General features: G+C 44.4%; 1 protein-coding gene across 2 annotated transcripts in view; it reads right to left on the bottom strand.

The window, feature by feature from the left end:
* The window catches only part of PRRG4 (proline rich and Gla domain 4), a 267,339-nt gene that overhangs the window by 48,329 nt on the left and 199,685 nt on the right, over window positions 1–19,325 (bottom strand). For both annotated transcript variants that reach the window (XM_077288094.1, XM_077288095.1), the window contains exon 5: window positions 18,163–18,295. In XM_077288094.1, the coding sequence (XP_077144209.1) occupies window positions 18,163–18,295 (133 nt within the window). The remainder of the gene's footprint in view (window positions 1–18,162; window positions 18,296–19,325) is intronic.

The raw sequence follows: 19,325 nt of genomic DNA, 5'->3' as shown, positions 1-19,325 counted from the left end.
CAAAAAATAAGAGCAATGCAAAAAACCAAAAAACAAGGAAGCAAGACTTAGCTTAATTTTGCAAGATCCAGGACCAGCAGACAGGAGCAAACAGAAAGGAACTGATTACAACGATGCCAGGCACTGGACTGAGAATCCAGGAAGTTTATATAGCAACACCCCTGGACTAACGACCCAGGTGGGTGCCAAACTGAGGAAAGACAATCCCAGAGTCATATCACTAGTGACCACAAGAGGGAGCCAAAAAAGTCTAATTCACAACAGGAGTGGTGGTTAGAACCTCAGACTCCTTTTCGGAGAACACACTCTCAAAGTCCTTCAGGTACTCCGAAATAACGTCCAGACTGACGGATGACACAGCTACAGCAGAATAACAACTTCTACTACAATTCGGACCCATTTAACAATGTCCCGAGATTCCCAGTCTATCACAGGATTATGTAACTGTAACCAGTAGAACCCCAACACCAGTCCCGAAGGCAGATTTTACAGAACAAAACATGAAATACATTCCTGGTGCAAGGAACCCACTTTAAGGAGAAACTCCTCTAGGACAAATTTGATGACATTCTTAGCCAGTGGTGTTTTCTCAATGGCAACAATATGAATAGGAGTCTCCAGGCTAACTGTCCCTAACTTACACTTGGTCAACAAGTTAGAGTCAATAAAGTTCATGGACGACCCGCAGTCCACGAAAGCAGAAGTGGGCGTGCAGCCACTCCCACAACTAAGTTCCACTTCCCACCGTACTTTTGAAAATGAAGGAAAAGGTACCTGAGAGTCTGGGTGACCTCAACAACAATTTCCCAGACTCAGCCGTTTGTTAGTTGATAGGCAGGAGGGGCAGTCCTTTTTCCAATGTCCGGGGTCTCCGCAGTAAAAACAGAGCTTTCCTTCACATCGCCATCCCCTTGAGGTTGGTGGCCCCCACTTCCATGGGTTCAGATGGTGGCAAAACAACAGGATTAGCAGGGAGTAACGGAACCTGTCGCTGTGTAACACCTCTCTCCCTTAGCCTCCAATCCATATGGATAGCCTGAGTCATAGCCTCCTCCAATGAGCTGGGTGGTGGATGGAGAGCCACAACATCCTTCAGGTGATCCGACAGTCCTCTTCTAAACGGACATCTCAGCGGACCATCAGCGGAACTCAGAGCAATACCATTCAGCCGAGAGCTTCCCCTGAAAGAGACTCATGATTGTGTCCTCTGTCACTCTGACCCGGTCAGGCTTGTAAAAAATAAGTCCTAAGGCCTCAAAAAATCTGTCCACAGACACACATTCAGGGGCAGAAGCTGGTAAATAGAAAGCCCTTGACTGAGGTCCCTTTCGCAGTAAGGAAATGATTATCCCTGCAAAGATTTTACTGTAAGAAAGATCCCTTTGCAGGTGGTTATGAGACGAGGCCAAGGCCCTCTGTTCCACAGACAGATCCTGCATCATTTGTGTCAAACTGTCCATTTGATCCTCCAAGGTATGGTGTGGATCCATAGAAGGCAGAGTAGAGAAAAAAACAAAAATCCCCTTTAAATGTATGGGTCAGTGATAATGTAATGCTGCTGCAGTGCAGTATAGTGCAACCTCCACCAGGGGATGCTGGTGAGGGAATAGAGGTTGCACACACAGCTGAGCAGCAGCACAAGCACCACCCGATGGAGAAAAGGTGGTCAGACAAGCTGAGTCAGAAACAGTCAAAACAAGAAGTACCAGAGGTCACAGCAGTGCACGTGGTCAAATACAAGCCAGAAGTCAGAGCCAGATGGGAGTAGATATAACCGAGATGAGAGACAGTAAAACAAGTCAGAAGGTAAGCCAGGTTACATACCAAAAGGTCCAAGAACAGGGAGTGAACACTAAGGCAAGTGGGTAGGCAGGAAAGGGAAGTCACGAGAACCGAGTAAACGGGCAGAGGACAAAACACAGTATCAAGGGGTCAGCTGCTAAAGCCTGGGAGCATGAACTATCACTGACATTGGTCTGCAGGCTACAGCAGATTGAAATAGCCACACAGTACCCAAAACAAGGCAGAGAAGGTTAACCACCGCATGACCAGACCGGGGAGAGAATAACAAGAAACAAACCCTGACCTGGATCATGACAGTATCTTAATCTATATTTAGAGACCATATAACCAATACAATTATTTCTGTTCTTCAATACAAAAAGTGAAACTCAAATATTATGTAGAGTCATTACAAACAGAGTGATCTATTTTAAGTGTTTGTTTCTGTTAATGTTAATGATTATGGCTTACAGCCAACAAAACCCCAAAAGTCATTATCTCAGTAAATTAGAATAATTAACAGAAAAAAACTTGCAAAGGCTTTCTAAGCATTTAAAGAGGTCCCTTTGTCTGTTTCAGTAGGCTCCACAATCATGGGGAAGACTGCTTAATTGACAGATGTCCAGAAGGCAGTCATTGACACACTCCACAAGGAGGGTAAGCCACAAAAGGTCATTGCTAAAGAAGGTGGCTGTTCACAGAGTGCTGTATTCAAGCATATTAACGGAAAGTTGAGTGGAAAAAGTGTGGTAGAAAAAGGTACACAAACAACTGGGATAACCACAGCCTTGAAAGGATTGTTGAGAAAAGTCCATTCAAAAATTTGGGGGAGATTCACAAGGAGTGGACTGCTGCTGGAGTCATTGGTTCAAGAGCCACCACTAGTGTTGAGCATTCCGATACCGCAAGTATCGGGTATCGGCCGATATTTGCGGTATCGGAATTCCGATACCGAGATCCGATACTTTTGTGGTATCGGGAATCAGTATCGGAACCATATTAATGTGTAAAATAAAGAATTAATCACGGCTTCTGATTGGTCGCGTGCCGCTCATGTGACCACCACGCGACCAATCACAACTCCTCATTCTAGGAATTTAGGACCTGAGAATGATGTCGTGGCTTGTGATTGGTCGCATGGCGGTCACATGAGCGGCACGCGACCAATCAGAAGCCGTGACGTCATGGAAGGTCCTGTACACGCGCTCATTTTAAGCAAAGCAGGCTGCTGGTTAACAGCGGTAAGGTGCAGGGGCCTCCGGACGGGTGAGTATATCAATATTTTTTTATTTTAAGTCTTTATTTTACACATTAATATGGATCCCAGGGCCTGAAGGAGAGTTTCCTCTCCTTCAGACCCTGGGAACCATCCAGGATACCTTCCAATACTTGGTGTCCCATTGACTTGTATTGGTATCGGGTATCGGTATCGGCGATATCCGATACTTTTCGGGTATCGGCCGATACTATTCGATACCGATACTTTCAAGTATCGGACGGTATCGCTCAACACTAGCCACCACACACAGACATATTCAGGACATGGGCTACAAGTGTCACATTCTTTGTGTCAAGTCACTCTTGACCAATAGACAATGCCAGAAGAATCTTACCTTGGCAAAGGAGAAAAAGAACTGGATGTTTGCTCAGTGGACCAACGTGTTGTTTTCAAGTGAAAGTAAATTTTGCATTTCATTTGGAATTCGAGGTCCCAGAGTCTGGAGAGGAGTGGAGAGGCACACAATCCAAGCTGCTTGAGGTCTAGTGTGAAGTTTCCACAATCAGTGATGGTTTGGGGAGCCATGCCATCTGATGATGTAGGTCCATGGTATTTTATCAAGACCAAAGTCAGCGCAGGTGCCTACCAGGAAATTTTCAGCATTTCATGCTTCCCTCTACCGATAAGCTTTTTTGGATATGGAATTTTCATTCTCCAGCAGGACTTGGCACCTGTCCACATTGCCAAAAGTATCAATACCTGATTTAAAAACAACAGTATCACTGTGCTTGACTGGCCAGCAAACTCGCCTGACCTTAACCCCATGCAATAATTAATGCAACTGGAGTCCCGACCAATTGTTGAGTGCATTTACTGAACACACATTTCAGTAGGCCAACATTTCGGATTTTAAAATCATTTTTCAAGCTGGTGTTATAAAGTATTCTAGTTTACTGAGCTACTGACTTTTGGGTTTTCATTGGCTGTAACCATAATCATCAGCATTAACAGAAATAAACACTTGAAATAGATCACTCTGTTTGTAATGACTTTATATAATATATGAGTTTCACTTTTTGTATTGAAGAACCGAAATAATTTAACTTTTTCATGATATTCTAATTTAGTGAGAAGCACTTGTATGTGCATGATAGTCGTGTGTCTTTTTCCTTTTTTATTATTTATGTCAGAACTTGTATACTCAATCTTTGTAAGTATCTTTTAAGTGCTTCAAAAAGAGATGCTGTCAAAAAAAGCGACACTGGAGGTGTAAAAAAATAACCTTCAGAAAAATCACCACAAACATTTTCCTGAATTTCCGTCTACTTGAAAAACTCCACTGGTATTCTGGTATTCAAAATACCTAAAGGCAGGAGAAAGAAGCGCAATAGGGTCTTATCCGGTTAAAATGTATTACAAAAGTTAAGGTCCAGCTAACCTGGTTAGGTTGTGATCACACAACAATTTTAGAGCATATGATCTCAGCTGCTGCAGATTCATGGGGCCTCAGACCAGACATGAACATAAGTAAAGAAGATTATGGATGTTCAGCGCTGCTGGTGGGTGGAATAGCAAATCCAGGTACACACAGGAAGGGTATGAGTTGTTTGTTTTTTTTTTTGCACATAAGCTAAGGGTGAAATCTGCAGCAAATCCACAACAAAATCCACATGAAAACAGTGTACAGATATCCAAAGGATTTCTCACAAAAAAAAATCTGTTACAAATGTGCCCCATGTGTATACACACACTGCATGTACAATGTGTATACTTTGTATATAGCATATAGTCTTATACAGTATATACATGAAGTACACATACACACGAGCATAGGCATATTCAGTAAAATCTATAAACACAAATATATTCATCCAAAACATACAGTACCTTTTGGAATTATGGCCAAAGAGATCAACCTTGGTTTCATAAGACCACAACTCATTTTCCCACATGCTTTTGGCAGACTCGATGTAGGTTTTGGCAAAACACAGATGTGCTTTGATGTTTTTACTACAGTTACCTTTAATGCTGCAGTAGGCCTCTTGGCAGCCTTCCAGTCCAATTTTCTTCTTTCCTATTCATCAATTTTTGAGGTACGTCCAGTTCAAGGTAATATCACTGTTGTGACAAATTTAAGCCACTTCTTGATGATGTCTTCACAGTGTTCCATGGTCTATCTAATACCATGGAAATTTTCTTGCACATTCTGCTGACCGATAATTTTCAATAATGATATCCTTTTGCTGTGTTGTTAGCTATTTACAAACCATGGATTATGCTATAAATTGCAACTAAGAAAATGTCAGGAAAATCCCACTAGAACAGTTAAACTTAATAATGGATTAATCAGTATCACTGGAAATGTTTACAGCTGTGTACTGACTACTATATATCATGAGCTTAAATATGATTGGCTAATTTTGTACAAAACCACATTCCCAATTATAAGTCGGTATTTACGCTTATGCAACCACATTATTTAAGTTCTATTATTTCCTCCTTCAACTAAAGGTGAATAAAGTTCTGAAATGATTCTTCTTGGTATGATTTTTTCTTACCTGACAATAATTTGCCATTTTAAGCACTGATGTAAAGAGTTTTTATATCCACCATAGATAGATACAGTGGCATGTAAACGTTTGAGCACCCCTGATAAAAATTACTGTTAATGTGAACAGTTAAGCAAGTTGAAGATGAAAAATTATTTTTGTAGCCAGACACGGGTCCTTCAGTTCTTCTTTGGGGGATTTTCATCCAGTCTTCCTTAGAAAATGCTTCCAGTTCTGTGAGATTCCTGGGTCGCCTTGCATGTTCTGCTATTTTGAGGTCTAGCCATGGATTTTCAATGATGTTCAGATCAGGGAACTGTGAGGGTCATTTTAAAACCTTCAGCTTGCGCCTTCTGAGGCAGTCTATTGTGGTTTTTGATGTGTGTTTAGGATCATTATCCATTTGTAGACGTCATCAGCTTTTCAACTCCCTCCACTCCTTGCTTAACCCCTTCCCGACCCATGACGCCACGTAGGCGTCATGAAAACCCGTGCCAATCTGACCCATGACGCCTATGTGGCGTCATGGAATGATCGCGTCGCTGCAGAGCGGGTGAAAGGGTTAACTCCGATTTCACCCGTTCTGCAGGGACAGGGGAAGTGGTACTTCAGCCCAGGGGCGGTGGCTTCACCCCCCCCCCCCGTGGCTACGATCGCTCTGATTGGCTGTTGAAAGTGAAACTGCCAATCAGAGCGATTTGTAATATTTCACCTAAAAAACTGGTGAAATATTACAATCCAGCCATGGCCGATGCTGCAATATCATCGGCCATGGCTGGAAAACCTGAACCGATCGCCCCCCCAGTGCTCCGTTATGGGGTCCGGTCCCCTCCGTCCTGTGCTCCGCTCCCCCGTCCTCCTGCCCGCTCCCCCCCGCTCCTATGTCACCCCCCCGTGCTCCGACGCCCCCCCCGTGCCCCGATCTCCCCCCCCTTATACTTACCGGGGCTCCCGGTGCCCGTCCGCCTCCTCCATGGGCGCCGCCATCTTCCAAAATGGCGGGCGCATGCTCAGTGCGCCCGCCGAATCTGCCGGCCGGCAGATTCATTACAAAGTACATTTTGATCGCTGTGGTAGGTTCTATCACAGCGATCAAAAAAAATAAATAAATAAATAAACCCCCCCCTTTATCACCCCCATTAGAACTAGGGTTAGGGTTAGAACTAGGGTTAGAACTAGGGGTAGGGTTAGGGGTAGGGTTAGGGTTACGGGTAGGGTTAGGGTTATGGCATGTGACACAGTGCGGATTTGGCTGCGGATCCGCAGCGGATTGGCCGCGGATCCGCAGCGGATTGGCCGCTGCGAATTCGTAGCCGTTTTCCATCAGGTTTACAGTACCATGTACACCTATGGAAAACCAAATCCGCTGTGCCCATGGTGCGGAAAATTCCGTGCAGAAACACTGCGTTGTATTTTCCGCAGCATGTCAATTCTTTGTGCGGATTCCGCAGCGTTTTACACCTGTTCCTCAATAGGAATCCGCAGGTGAAATCCGCACAAAAAAACACTGGAAATCTGCTGTAAATCCGCAGGTAAAACGCAGTGCCTTTTACCTGCAGATTTTTCAAAAATCGTGCGGAAAAATCTCACACGAATCCGCAACGTGGGCACATAGCCTTAGGGTTAGGCTTGGAATTAGGGCTAGGGTTGGAAATAGGGTTAAGATTAGGCTTGTGGTTAGGGTTACGGATAGGGTTAGGGGTGCGTTGGGGTTACAGTTGTGGTTAGGGTTGGGATTAGGGTTAGTGTTGGGATTAGGGTTAGGATTAGGGTTGGAATTAGGGTTACGGGTGTGTTGCGGTTAGGGTTGTGGTTAGGGGTGTGTTGGGGTTAGGGTTGTGATTAGGGTTATGGCTACAGTTGGGATTAGGATTAGGGGTGTGTTGGGGTTAGTGTTGAAGTTAGAATTGAGGGGTTTCCACTGTTTAGGCACATCAGGGGTCTCCAAACGCAACATGGCGCCACCATTGATTCCAGCCAATCTTGCGTTCAAAAAGTCAAATGGTGCTCCCTCCCTTCCAAGCCCCGACGTGCGCCCAAACAGTGGTTTACCCCCACATTTGGGGTACCAGCGTACTCAGGACAAACTGGGCAACAACTGTTGGGGTCCAATTTCTCCTGTTACCCTTGCAAAAATAAAAAATTACTTGCTAAAACATAATTTTTGAGGAAAGAACAATTATTTTTTATTTTCACGGCTCTGCGTTATAAACTTCTGTGAAGCACTTGGGGGTTGAAAGTGGTCACCACACATCTAGATAAGTTCCTTCGGGGTTCTAGTTTCCAAAATGGGGTCACTTGTGGGGTGTTTCTACTGTTTAGGCACATCAGGGTCTCTGCAAATGCAATGTGATGCCCGCAGACCATTCCATCAAAGTCTGCTGTTGTGAATTTGGATTCTGGGCTCCCCCGGTGGCTACTGGTGGAATTGAACTTGTGACATCATCTTCCCTGTTCACCTGTTCTGATTAGATCTGGGTGTCGCTATATAACCTGGCTTCTCTGTTAGATGCTTGCCGGTCAACAATGTTATCAGAAGCCTCTCTGTGCTTGTTCCTGCTCCCAGACATCTACTAGATAAGTTGGACATTCGTCCATGTTTTGTTTTTGTATTTTGGTTCCAGTTCACAGCTGCAGTTTCGTTACTGTGTCTGGAAAGCTCTTGTTGATCAGGAATTGCCACTCTGGTATTATGAGTTAATGCCAGAGTCCTAAAGTAATTTCTGGATGTGTTTTGTTAGGGTTTTCTACTGACCATGAAAGTATGCTTTCTGTCTTCTGCTATCTAGAAAGCGGACCTCAAATTTGCTAAAACTATTTTCCTGCTGCGTTTGTTGTTTCATCTCATATCACCGCCAATATATGTGGGGGGCTTCTGTCTCCTTTTTTTTTGGGCATTTCTCTAGAGGTGAGTCAGGTCTTATATTTCCCTCTGCTAGCATTATTTAGTTCTCCGGCCGGCGCTGGGCATATAGGGATAAAAAGTAGGACATGCTACCTGGCTACTTCTAGATGATGCGGTAGGTTTAGTTCATGGTCAGTATAGTTACATCTTCCAAGAGCTTGTTCCTATAGAGGCTTATGCTAGTTCTCTGGCCATGGAGATCATGACAGTTTGACCGGCCCACTAAAGGGTTAAAATCCTTGGCTGAGAAAGGAGAGAAATAAGAAGTCTGCTGAGAGTTTTTTTTTTTTTTTTTTTTTTCCTCTGTGCTCTTAATTGGATCACTTGCCAGTCTGTCTATGCTGCAGTCTTTCTTTTTTTTCTCTCTCCTTATAATCTTTGAATGGCTTTGTGTTCACCTGTTAATAATGGATCTTCAGAGTGTAACTGCAGGTTTGAATAATCTCACCACGAAAGTACAAAATTTGCAAGATTTTATTATTCATGCTCCGGTATCTGAGCCGAGAATTCCTTTGCCGGAATTCTTCTCAGGGAATAGATCTAGCTTTCAGAATTTTAGAAATAATTGTAAGCTATTTTTGTCCCTGAAATCTCGTTCTGCTGGAGACCCTGCACAGCAGGTTGGGATTGTGATTTCCTTGCTCCGCGGCGACCCTCAAGACTGGGCTTTTGCATTGGCACCAGGGGATCCTGCGTTGCGCAATGTGGATTGGTCCTTTGCCAATCGTTGTGGGTATGATTTAGAGCCTTTGGAAACTCTTATTCCTCTGAAGGGGATTGACTCCACCCCATTGGCTAATAATAAACCACAATACTGGACACAAGTGACTATGTGTATTAATCCGGATCACCAGGAGACTATTCGTTTTCTAGTGCTGTATAATCTACATGAGGATTTGGTGCTGGGATTGCCATGGCTGCAGTCTCACAACCCAGTCCTTGACTGGAGAGCTATGTCTGTGTTGAGCTGGGGATGTAAGGGGACTCATGGGGACGTACCTTTGGTGTCCATTTCATCATCTATCCCCTCTGAAATCCCTGAGTTCCTGTCTGACTATCGTGACGTCTTTGAAGAACCCAAGCTTGGTTCACTACCTCCGCACCGTGAGTGCGATTGTGCTATAGATTTAATTCCGGGTAGTAAATACCCAAAGGGTCGTTTATTTAATCTGTCTGTGCCTGAACATACTGCTATGCGAGAATATATAAAGGAGTCCTTGGAAAAGGGACATATTCGTCCATCGTCATCTCCCTTAGGAGCCGGTTTTTTCTTTGTGTCAAAAAAAGACGGCTCTTTGAGACCATGTATTGATTATCGGCTTTTGAATAAAATCACGGTTAAATATCAATACCCATTGCCGTTGCTGACTGATTTGTTTGCTCGCATAAAGGGGGCCAAGTGGTTCTCTAAGATTGATCTCCGTGGGGCGTATAATTTGGTGCGGATCAGGCAGGGGGATGAGTGGAAAACCGCATTTAATACGCCCGAGGGCCACTTTGAGTATTTGGTGATGCCTTTTGGTCTTTCTAATGCCCCTTCAGTCTTCCAGTCCTTTATGCATGATATTTTCCGCGATTTTTTGGATAAATTTGTGATAGTGTATCTGGATGATATTCTGATTTTTTCGGATGACTGGGACTCTCATGTCCGGCAAGTTAAGAGGGTTTTTCAGGTTTTGCGGTCTAATTCTCTGTGTGTCAAGGGTTCTAAGTGCGTTTTTGGGGTTCAGAGAATTTCCTTTTTGGGATATATTTTTTCTCCCTCTTCCATTGAGATGGATCCTGTCAAGGTTCAAGCTATTTGTGATTGGACGCAGCCCTCTTCTCTTAAAAGTCTTCAGAAATTTTTGGGCTTTGCCAACTTTTATCGTCGATTTATTTCTGGTTTTTCGGATGTCGTTAAGCCATTGACCGATTTGACTAGACAGGGTGCTGATGTTGCTAATTGGTCCCCTGATGCTGTGGAGGCCTTTCAGGAGCTTAAGCGCTGTTTTTCTTCTGCCCCTGTGTTGCGTCAGCCTGATGTGACTCTTCCTTTTCAGGTTGAGGTCGACGCTTCTGAGATCGGAGCTGGGGCAGTGTTGTCGCAGAAAAGTTCTGACTGCGCCGTGATGAGGCCTTGTGCCTTCTTTTCCCGTAAATTTTCGCCCGCTGAGCGGAATTATGATGTTGGGAATCGGGAGCTTTTGGCCATGAAGTGGGCGTTTGAGGAGTGGCGCCATTGGCTCGAGGGGGCCAGACATCAGGTGGTGGTATTGACTGACCACAAAAATTTGATTTATCTTGAGACCGCCAGGCGCCTGAATCCTAGACAGGCGCGCTGGTCATTATTTTTTTCTCGGTTTAATTTTGTGGTATCGTACCTACCAGGTTCTAAGAATGTTAAGGCGGATGCCCTTTCTAGGAGTTTTGAGCCTGATTCACCTGGCAACTCTGACCCCACAGGTATTCTTAAGGAGGGAGTTATCTTGTCAGCCGTTTCTCCAGACCTGCGGCGGGCCTTGCAGGAGTTTCAGGCGGATAGACCGGATCGTTGTCCGCCTGATAGGCTGTTTGTTCCTGATGATTGGACCAGTAGAGTCATCTCTGAGGTGCATTCTTCTGCGTTGGCAGGTCATCCTGGAATTTTTGGTACCAGGGATTTGGTGGCAGGATCCTTCTGGTGGCCTTCCCTGTCACGAGATGTGCGAGGCTTTGTGCAGTCTTGTGACGTTTGTGCTCGGGCCAAGCCTTGTTGTTCTCGGGCTAGTGGATTATTGTTGCCCTTGCCTATTCCTAAGAGGCCTTGGACACACATCTCGATGGATTTTATTTCAGATCTGCCTGTTTCTCAGAAGATGTCTGTCATCTGGGTGGTGTGTGACCGTTTTTCTAAGATGGTTCATTTGGTTCCCCTGCCCAAGTTGCCTTCTTCTTCCGAGTTGGTGCCCCTGTTTTTTCAAAATGTTGTTCGTTTGCATGGTATTCCTGAGAATATCGTTTCTGACAGAGGAACCCAATTTGTGTCTAGATTTTGGCGGGCATTTTGTGCTAGGATGGGCATAGATTTGTCTTTTTCGTCTGCTTTTCACCCTCAGACTAATGGCCAGACCGAGCGGACTAATCAGACCCTGGAGACATATCTGAGGTGTTTTGTGTCTGCTGACCAGGATGATTGGGTTGCTTTTTTGCCATTGGCGGAGTTCGCCCTCAATAATCGGGCCAGCTCTGCCACCTTGGTTTCCCCGTTTTTCTGTAATTCGGGGTTCCATCCTCGATTTTCCTCCGGTCAGATGGAATCCTCGGATTGTCCTGGAGTGGATGCGGTGGTGGAGAGATTGCATCATATCTGGGGGCAGGTGATGGACAATTTAAAGTTGTCCCAGGAGAAGACTCAGCTTTTTGCCAACCGTCACCGTCGTGTTGGTCCTCGGCTTTGTGTTGGAGATTTGGTGTGGTTGTCTTCTCGTTTTGTCCCTATGAGGGTCTCATCTCCTAAGTTTAAGCCTCGGTTCATCGGTCCGTATAAAATATTGGAGATTCTTAACCCTGTTTCCTTCCGTTTGGACCTCCCTGCATCCTTTTCTATTCATAACGTTTTTCATCGGTCGTTATTGCGCAGGTATGAGGCACCGGTTGTGCCTTCCGTTGAGCCTCCTGCTCCGGTGTTGGTTGAGGGTGAGTTGGAGTACGTTGTGGAAAAAATCCTAGACTCCCGTGTTTCCAGACGGAGACTCCAGTATCTGGTCAAGTGGAAGGGATATGGCCAGGAGGATAATTCTTGGGTCACTGCATCTGATGTTCATGCCTCTGATCTGGTTCGTGCCTTTCATAGGGCCCATCCTGATCGCCCTGGTGGTTCTGGTGAGGGTTCGGTGCCCCCTCCTTGAGGGGGGGGTACTGTTGTGAATTTGGATTCTGGGCTCCCCCGGTGGCTACTGGTGGAATTGAACTTGTGACATCATCTTCCCTGTTCACCTGTTCTGATTAGATCTGGGTGTCGCTATATAACCTGGCTTCTCTGTTAGATGCTTGCCGGTCAACAATGTTATCAGAAGCCTCTCTGTGCTTGTTCCTGCTCCCAGACATCTACTAGATAAGTTGGACATTCGTCCATGTTTTGTTTTTGTATTTTGGTTCCAGTTCACAGCTGCAGTTTCGTTACTGTGTCTGGAAAGCTCTTGTTGATCAGGAATTGCCACTCTGGTATTATGAGTTAATGCCAGAGTCCTAAAGTAATTTCTGGATGTGTTTTGTTAGGGTTTTCTACTGACCATGAAAGTATGCTTTCTGTCTTCTGCTATCTAGAAAGCGGACCTCAAATTTGCTAAAACTATTTTCCTGCTGCGTTTGTTGTTTCATCTCATATCACCGCCAATATATGTGGGGGGCTTCTGTCTCCTTTTTTTTTGGGCATTTCTCTAGAGGTGAGTCAGGTCTTATATTTCCCTCTGCTAGCATTATTTAGTTCTCCGGCCGGCGCTGGGCATATAGGGATAAAAAGTAGGACATGCTACCTGGCTACTTCTAGATGATGCGGTAGGTTTAGTTCATGGTCAGTATAGTTACATCTTCCAAGAGCTTGTTCCTATAGAGGCTTATGCTAGTTCTCTGGCCATGGAGATCATGACAGTCTGCATTTCAAAACGTCACTACTTCCCTTCCGAGCCCCGGCATGTGCCCAAACAGTGGTTTACCCCCATATATGGGGTATCAGCGTACTCCAAAATGGGGTCACTTGTGCGGGAGCTCCAATGTTTAGGCACACAGGGGCTCTCCAAACGCGACATGGTGTCCGCTAATGATTGGAGCTAATTTTCCATTCAAAAAGTCAAATGGCACGCCTCCCCTTCCGAGCCTTGCCGTGCACCCAAACAGTGGTTTACCCCCACATATGAGGTATTGGCGTACTCAGGAGAAATTTCCCAACAAATGTTAGGATCCACTTTATCCTGTTGCCCATGTGAAAATGAAAGAATTGAGGCTAAAATAAATTTTGTGTGAAAAAAAAGTACTTTTTTATTTTTGCGGATCAATTTGTGAAGCACCTGGGGGTTTAAAGTGCTCACTATGCCTCTAGATGAGTTCCTTGGGGGGTCTAGTTTCCAAAATGGGGTCACTTGTGGAGGAGCTCCAATGCTTAGGCACACAGGGGCATTCCAAAAGCGACATGGTGTCCGCTAACGATGGAGATAATTTTTCATTCAAAAAGTCAAATGGCGCTCCTTCCCTTCCGAGCCTTACCATGTGCCCAAACAGTGGTTTACCCCCACATGTGAGGTATCGGTGTACTCAGGAGAAATTGCCCAACAAAATTTAGGATCCATTTTATCCTGTTGCCCATGTGAAATTGAAAAAATTGAGGCTAAAATAATTTTTTGGGGAAAAAAAAGTACTTTTTCATTTTTACGGATAAATTTGTGAAGCACCTGGGGGTTTAAAGTGCTCACTATGCTTCTAGATAAGTTCCTTGGGGGGTCTAGTTTCCAAAATGGGGTCACTTGTGGGGGAGCTCCAATGTTTAGGCACACGGGGGCTCTCCAAACGCGACATGGTGTCCGCTAAAGATTGGAGCCAATTTTTCATTCAAAAAGTGAAATGGTGCTCCTTCCCTTCTGAGCCCTGCCGTGCGCCCAAACAGTGGTTTACCCCCACATATGAGGTATCAGCGTACTCAGGACAAATTGGACAACAACGTCCGTGGTCCAGTTTCTCCTTTTACCCTTGGGAAAATAAAAAAATTGTTGCTAAAAGATCATTTTTGTGACTAAAAAGTTAAATGTTCATTTTTTACTTCCATGTTGCTTCTGCTGCTGTGAAACACCTGAAGGGTTAATAAACTTCTTGAATGTGGTTTTGAGCACCTTGAGGGGTGCAGTTTTTAGAATGGTGTCACTTTTGGGTATTTTCAGCCATATAGAACCCTCAAAATGACTTCAAATGTGAGGTGGTCCCTAAAAAAAATGGTTTTGTAAATTTTGTTGTAAAAATGAGAAATCACTGGTCAAATTTTAACCCTTATAACTTCCTAGCAAAAAAAAAATTTGTTTCCAAAATTGTGCTGATGTAAAGTAGACATGTGGGAAACGTTATTTATTAACTATTTTGTGTCACATAACTCTCTGGTTTAACAGAATAAAAATTCAAAATGTGAAAATTGCTAAATTTTCAAAATTTTCGCCAAATTTCTGCTTTTTTCACAAATAAACTCAGAAATTATCGACCTAAATTTACCACTAACATGAAGCCCAATATGTCACGAAAAAACAATCTCAGAATCGCTAGGATCCGTTGAAGCGTTCCTGAGTTATTACCTCATAAAGGGACACTGGTCAGAATTGCAAAAAACGGCAAGGTCATTAAGGCCAAAATAGGCTGGGTCATGAAGGGGTTAATGGTTGGTGAGATGTTCTTTTCCTGAAATTCTGTGCCCATTTTTCTCCATACGTATGCAGCACCCCAGATTTCCGGTTGCTTCAGTGATGTTCTTCCCTTCAGGGAAGCTAATGTAATGCTCAGAGGCAAAGGAGTTCTCTTCACCAGGTAAGGCACACACATGAAACACATTCTGAATCCAGGCCAGGAGGGGGGAGCTTAATACCCAGATTCTGGGGAGCTCCCCTGCATACAGATCCTGACCTGGAGGAGGAGTTAGACAGTTATTCAGGGACAGTTGGTCCTGGGAGACCAAGCAGCACAGACATCCAGGAGAGACGCAGAGCAGAAAGAGAGGCCTGGCAGCCACAAAGGAGCTGCAGCCTCTGGAAGGAGGAAGACCTGAAGGGTTGGATGTGGAGTAGCCGGAAGGGAAAGAACACAGGAGAGGAACAGAGCTCAGAGGGGAACTGTTTCATGGCACCCTCAGAGCTGAAGCGCAGTAGCCGGGAGCCCGAGGCTTTTGTGGGACTCTAGGACACAGAACAGAACAATAGGGCAGGACACTACACGTTACCTGCCCGCACCATGTCTGAGATGCAGCAGCACCTGAGGAGCCCGGGGCATGTTAGAGTCCTTGTAAAAAGGCTCAAGCTGCCCGTCATGCAGGTACCTGTCCCAGGACAGGGGGAAACTGGAGAACCCTGTAGGAACTTAAGGCAGCAGGGACCTCACATTGAAAGGCGCTAGTTGGAAAGGCTCATGGACCTCTACTGGTACAGGAGAACTCTCAGTTGCCTCTTAGCCGGCCAGACCACCATCACCCATACCTGGTACCCTGGACTGTGGCCAGCAACCTACAGTAAACCAGGTAAAGACTTATATCTTGTCTCCTACATTTATTCACTGGCTATACCATCTACACCACACACCATAGGACCCCTGGGGACCCCGCTTCACTTGTGGGAAGTGTAATATCTGTGCTGCCGCAACATCCCCCAGGGGACCCCTTTAACGCAGTGTCAGTACTACTATTGACCGAACTGCACAGGTGGCATCATGACAAACTTTAAACATTTAACCCCCTTTAATGTTGATGCCCAGGGCCACGGACCGGGTCGCAGCCACCGTGACATCCCTCATTGCGACCGGACCCGGTACCGAGTACCCCACTGCCCTGTGGGTGCGTCACGTACAATTGATCATTGTGGCCATAGAGTTCTGTTTTAATCTCATGGTTCCACAGGACTTTTTTCCAAAATGCATCAGGCTTGTTTAGATGTCCTTTTGCACACTTCTGACCATGAATTTTATGGTGAGGATGCATGAGAGTTTTTTTCTGATGACTCTTCCATGAAGGCCATATTTGTGCAGGTGTCTCTGAACAGTAGAACAAAATACTACAACTCTAGATTCTGCAAAATTTTTGTGAAGGTCATTTGCAGTCAAGTGGGGGTTCTGATTTGCCTCTCTAGCAATCCTATGAGCAGCTCTCACTGAAATTTTGCTAGAGAAGCAAATGAAAACCCCTGCTTGACTGCAAAAGTCCTTCAGAAAGATTTTGAAGACTCTGGAGCTGTGGTATATTGTTCTCCTGTTCAGAGACACCTGCACAAATATGGCCTTCATGGAAGAGTCATCAGAAGAAATCCTCTCCTTCATCCTTACCATAAAATGTGATTTATACTCTACTGGTTGATGATTTGAACATTATACTGACTCATATGCATCGACCATTTCGAAAAATCAGAAAAATAGCATTTGCCAGTAGTTGTCTTTATGGAAAAATTGTAGCCAAAGATGAGACCTTCAACATGGAAAGAAGGCCACGTGACTCAACCACGTATGGAAATATATGAATTGGTATGAGTGGCAGCAGGTGAACTGGACTGATGAGTCAAAATGTGAAATATGTGACAGTAACAGAAGACAGGTTGTTCTCTGAAGGGCTGGTGTCACAGCACAGCTGTCGGGTGACCCGGTACCAGGTGCTCTTTCCATGTCCCTAACATTAGGGGGCGCCCTAGCTCGCCCTGCTCCCCAGTATACTTCAGATGACGAAGATGCCAGGGCCTCTGCCCTTGCCTTATCTCCTGAGTTAGCCCTCCTTCTGTTCTCTTCCCCCATCCAGGGAAGAGGGGCCACTACTGTGCACCGTATTATGCCAACCCGACAAACAAGGTTTAACAGAAAACTTCAGGCATTCAAAATATTCACTCACATGTAACAGAGGAATGCATTGGGGTGTGAAGGTAGGGGAATAAGCCAAAACAGAGAATGATACGGAATTACCACACATACAAACCAAGCAACAGTCACAGATAACTCCTCCAACTCTCCTTCACATATGAACTCCTCTCCCTACGTTAGCCATGCATCAAATGATAGCTCTGACAAGGATTTGTAACAGAGCCCATATTATAAAGGGGAAAGGAGTGGCTAACTTAGCTCAGGTGTGAACACAGGGATTTCCAACATGGCTGATTAACCCCTGTTCTGCCAGAAGAAATAAACATATTTGAAATGAAGAACAAGTGCTTTTGTCTCAGCGCCGAAGTAGGATCAATCAGACGCTGCGGTCTTCTGGCTCCGCACTGTTGCGGTAACCCCGTGACAGCTGGAGAGCAAAACAATGGTTGTCTGCAGGAACAGTGAAGCATGGTGGAGAGTCCTGCAATTTTTTGAACTGCATTTCAGTAAATGGAGCTAGAGATTTTGTTGATGAAACACAGGCAAATACTTATATATCAGGCAATGATTTGATTTAGATTTTCTTTATTCACTTAGCATTTTGTTAATTGATTAAAATAAACTACTATAATTTCTATTTTTAAAAGCATTCTTAGTGTGCAGCAGATTTTCCACATCTACCTAAAACTTTTGCACACCCCTATAACAAAATTGCACTAGCTAGAGGAAACCTGCAGTATCCTTAGAAACATTTTAGCTGTTCATGTATGCACAAAATGTAAATGTTATATTTATTTTATATGTGTAACATCATCATATTCCACAGCACTCAGCAGACACTATCATCACTGTCCCCATTGGGGCTCACAATTTATGTTCATTATCAGTATGTCTTTGAAGTGTGAGAGGAGCCAGAATATCAGGATTAAACCCACGCAAACAAGGGGAAAACACACAAATTCTAGTAACTATTGTCCTGGTGGAACCCAGGAACCTATCGTTGCAAACAACAGTGCTAGCCAGAACCACCATGCTATAAGACTATAATGCAATGTTATATTTTGAATAGCTCTCAAAAGTTCTTATATCAGCCTTGTTCAATACTGTAGGTAAATACATGAACAGTCTCATCTAAACCTGTATGACAGCGTGTTGTTACTTACATGTGATTGTGTCTTCTTGGGTCACAATAAATTGTGTACCAATAATAGCCAAGTAGTCCAAATATAACCAGGAATGTTCCTGCACAAATCAGACCAGTGAGAAGCCCAATCACATCAATCTTTAATTCTGTATCTAAGTGAAGAATAAACATGAATAACATTAACATTACTGGCATAGATAGATATAAGATATGGATAGATAATAATAATAATTTTATTTACAGTATATATAGTAATGGGCGAACCCGTGAATGTTTGGGTCCAGCGAGTTCGCAGGAACCGTTAAAAAAAAGGTTGATTCAGGTACCAGAACAGTACCCGAACCGCATTCACAGGAATTGGGTTCCAAACATCCATTGTTTGCTACCCTGTCATCTGCATGACAGCACAGAAAACACTGCCTCTGATCGGCAGTAAGATCATTATCACCGTTCAGAGAGCCACAGCCCCCACAATGTCAGATGACAGCGTGAGCCCGCAGCTGTGACCAGAGGTAAAAAGTTTACCTCCAGTCACAGGCGTCGGCTGATGTGAGTATTCATCAGCCGGTGCCTACGGTATAAATAAAACATTTTAAAAAATGATGTGGATTCCTCCTGTATTTTTGATAACTAGCATGGCAAAACCGACAGCTGTCAGCTTTATCATAACTGGCTATTACGAATAGAGAGGTCCCCATGCCATTTGTTAAAATTATTTAAATTAATAATTTTAAAAAGCGGCATGTGGTTGCCCCCATTTTTAACAACCAGCTAAGCAATAAACAAACAGCTGGGGGCTGGTATTCTCAGGATGGTAAGGGGCCATGGATATTGCCCCCAGCCTAAAAATAGCAGCCATCAGCCACTGCAGAAAAGGCGCATCTATTAGATGAGCCAGTTCTGGTGATTTGCCTGGCTCTTCCCACTTCCCCTGTGGCAGTGGCTAGTGGGGTTAATATTTGTGGGGTTGATGTCACCTTTGCATTGTCCAGTGACATCAAGCCCGTGGTTTAACAATGGAGAGGCATCTATTAGATGCCTATCCATTAGTAATCCGATAGTTATATTGTAAATAAACACAGCTTCAATTGAATGGGCGTTAGGTGAGTATAATTGTGTTTGTTATTTTTAAATAACAAAGTAAAACAGCCAGTATAAGGGTATGTGCACACGTCCGGATTT

The sequence above is a fragment of the Ranitomeya variabilis genome, chromosome 2 (genome assembly GCF_051348905.1).
Source record: "Ranitomeya variabilis isolate aRanVar5 chromosome 2, aRanVar5.hap1, whole genome shotgun sequence".
In the NCBI taxonomy this organism is placed as follows: Eukaryota; Metazoa; Chordata; class Amphibia; order Anura; family Dendrobatidae; genus Ranitomeya; species Ranitomeya variabilis.
The sequence above is the reverse complement of the archived record's forward strand: the minus strand, read 5'-3'. Positions and strand labels throughout refer to the sequence as shown.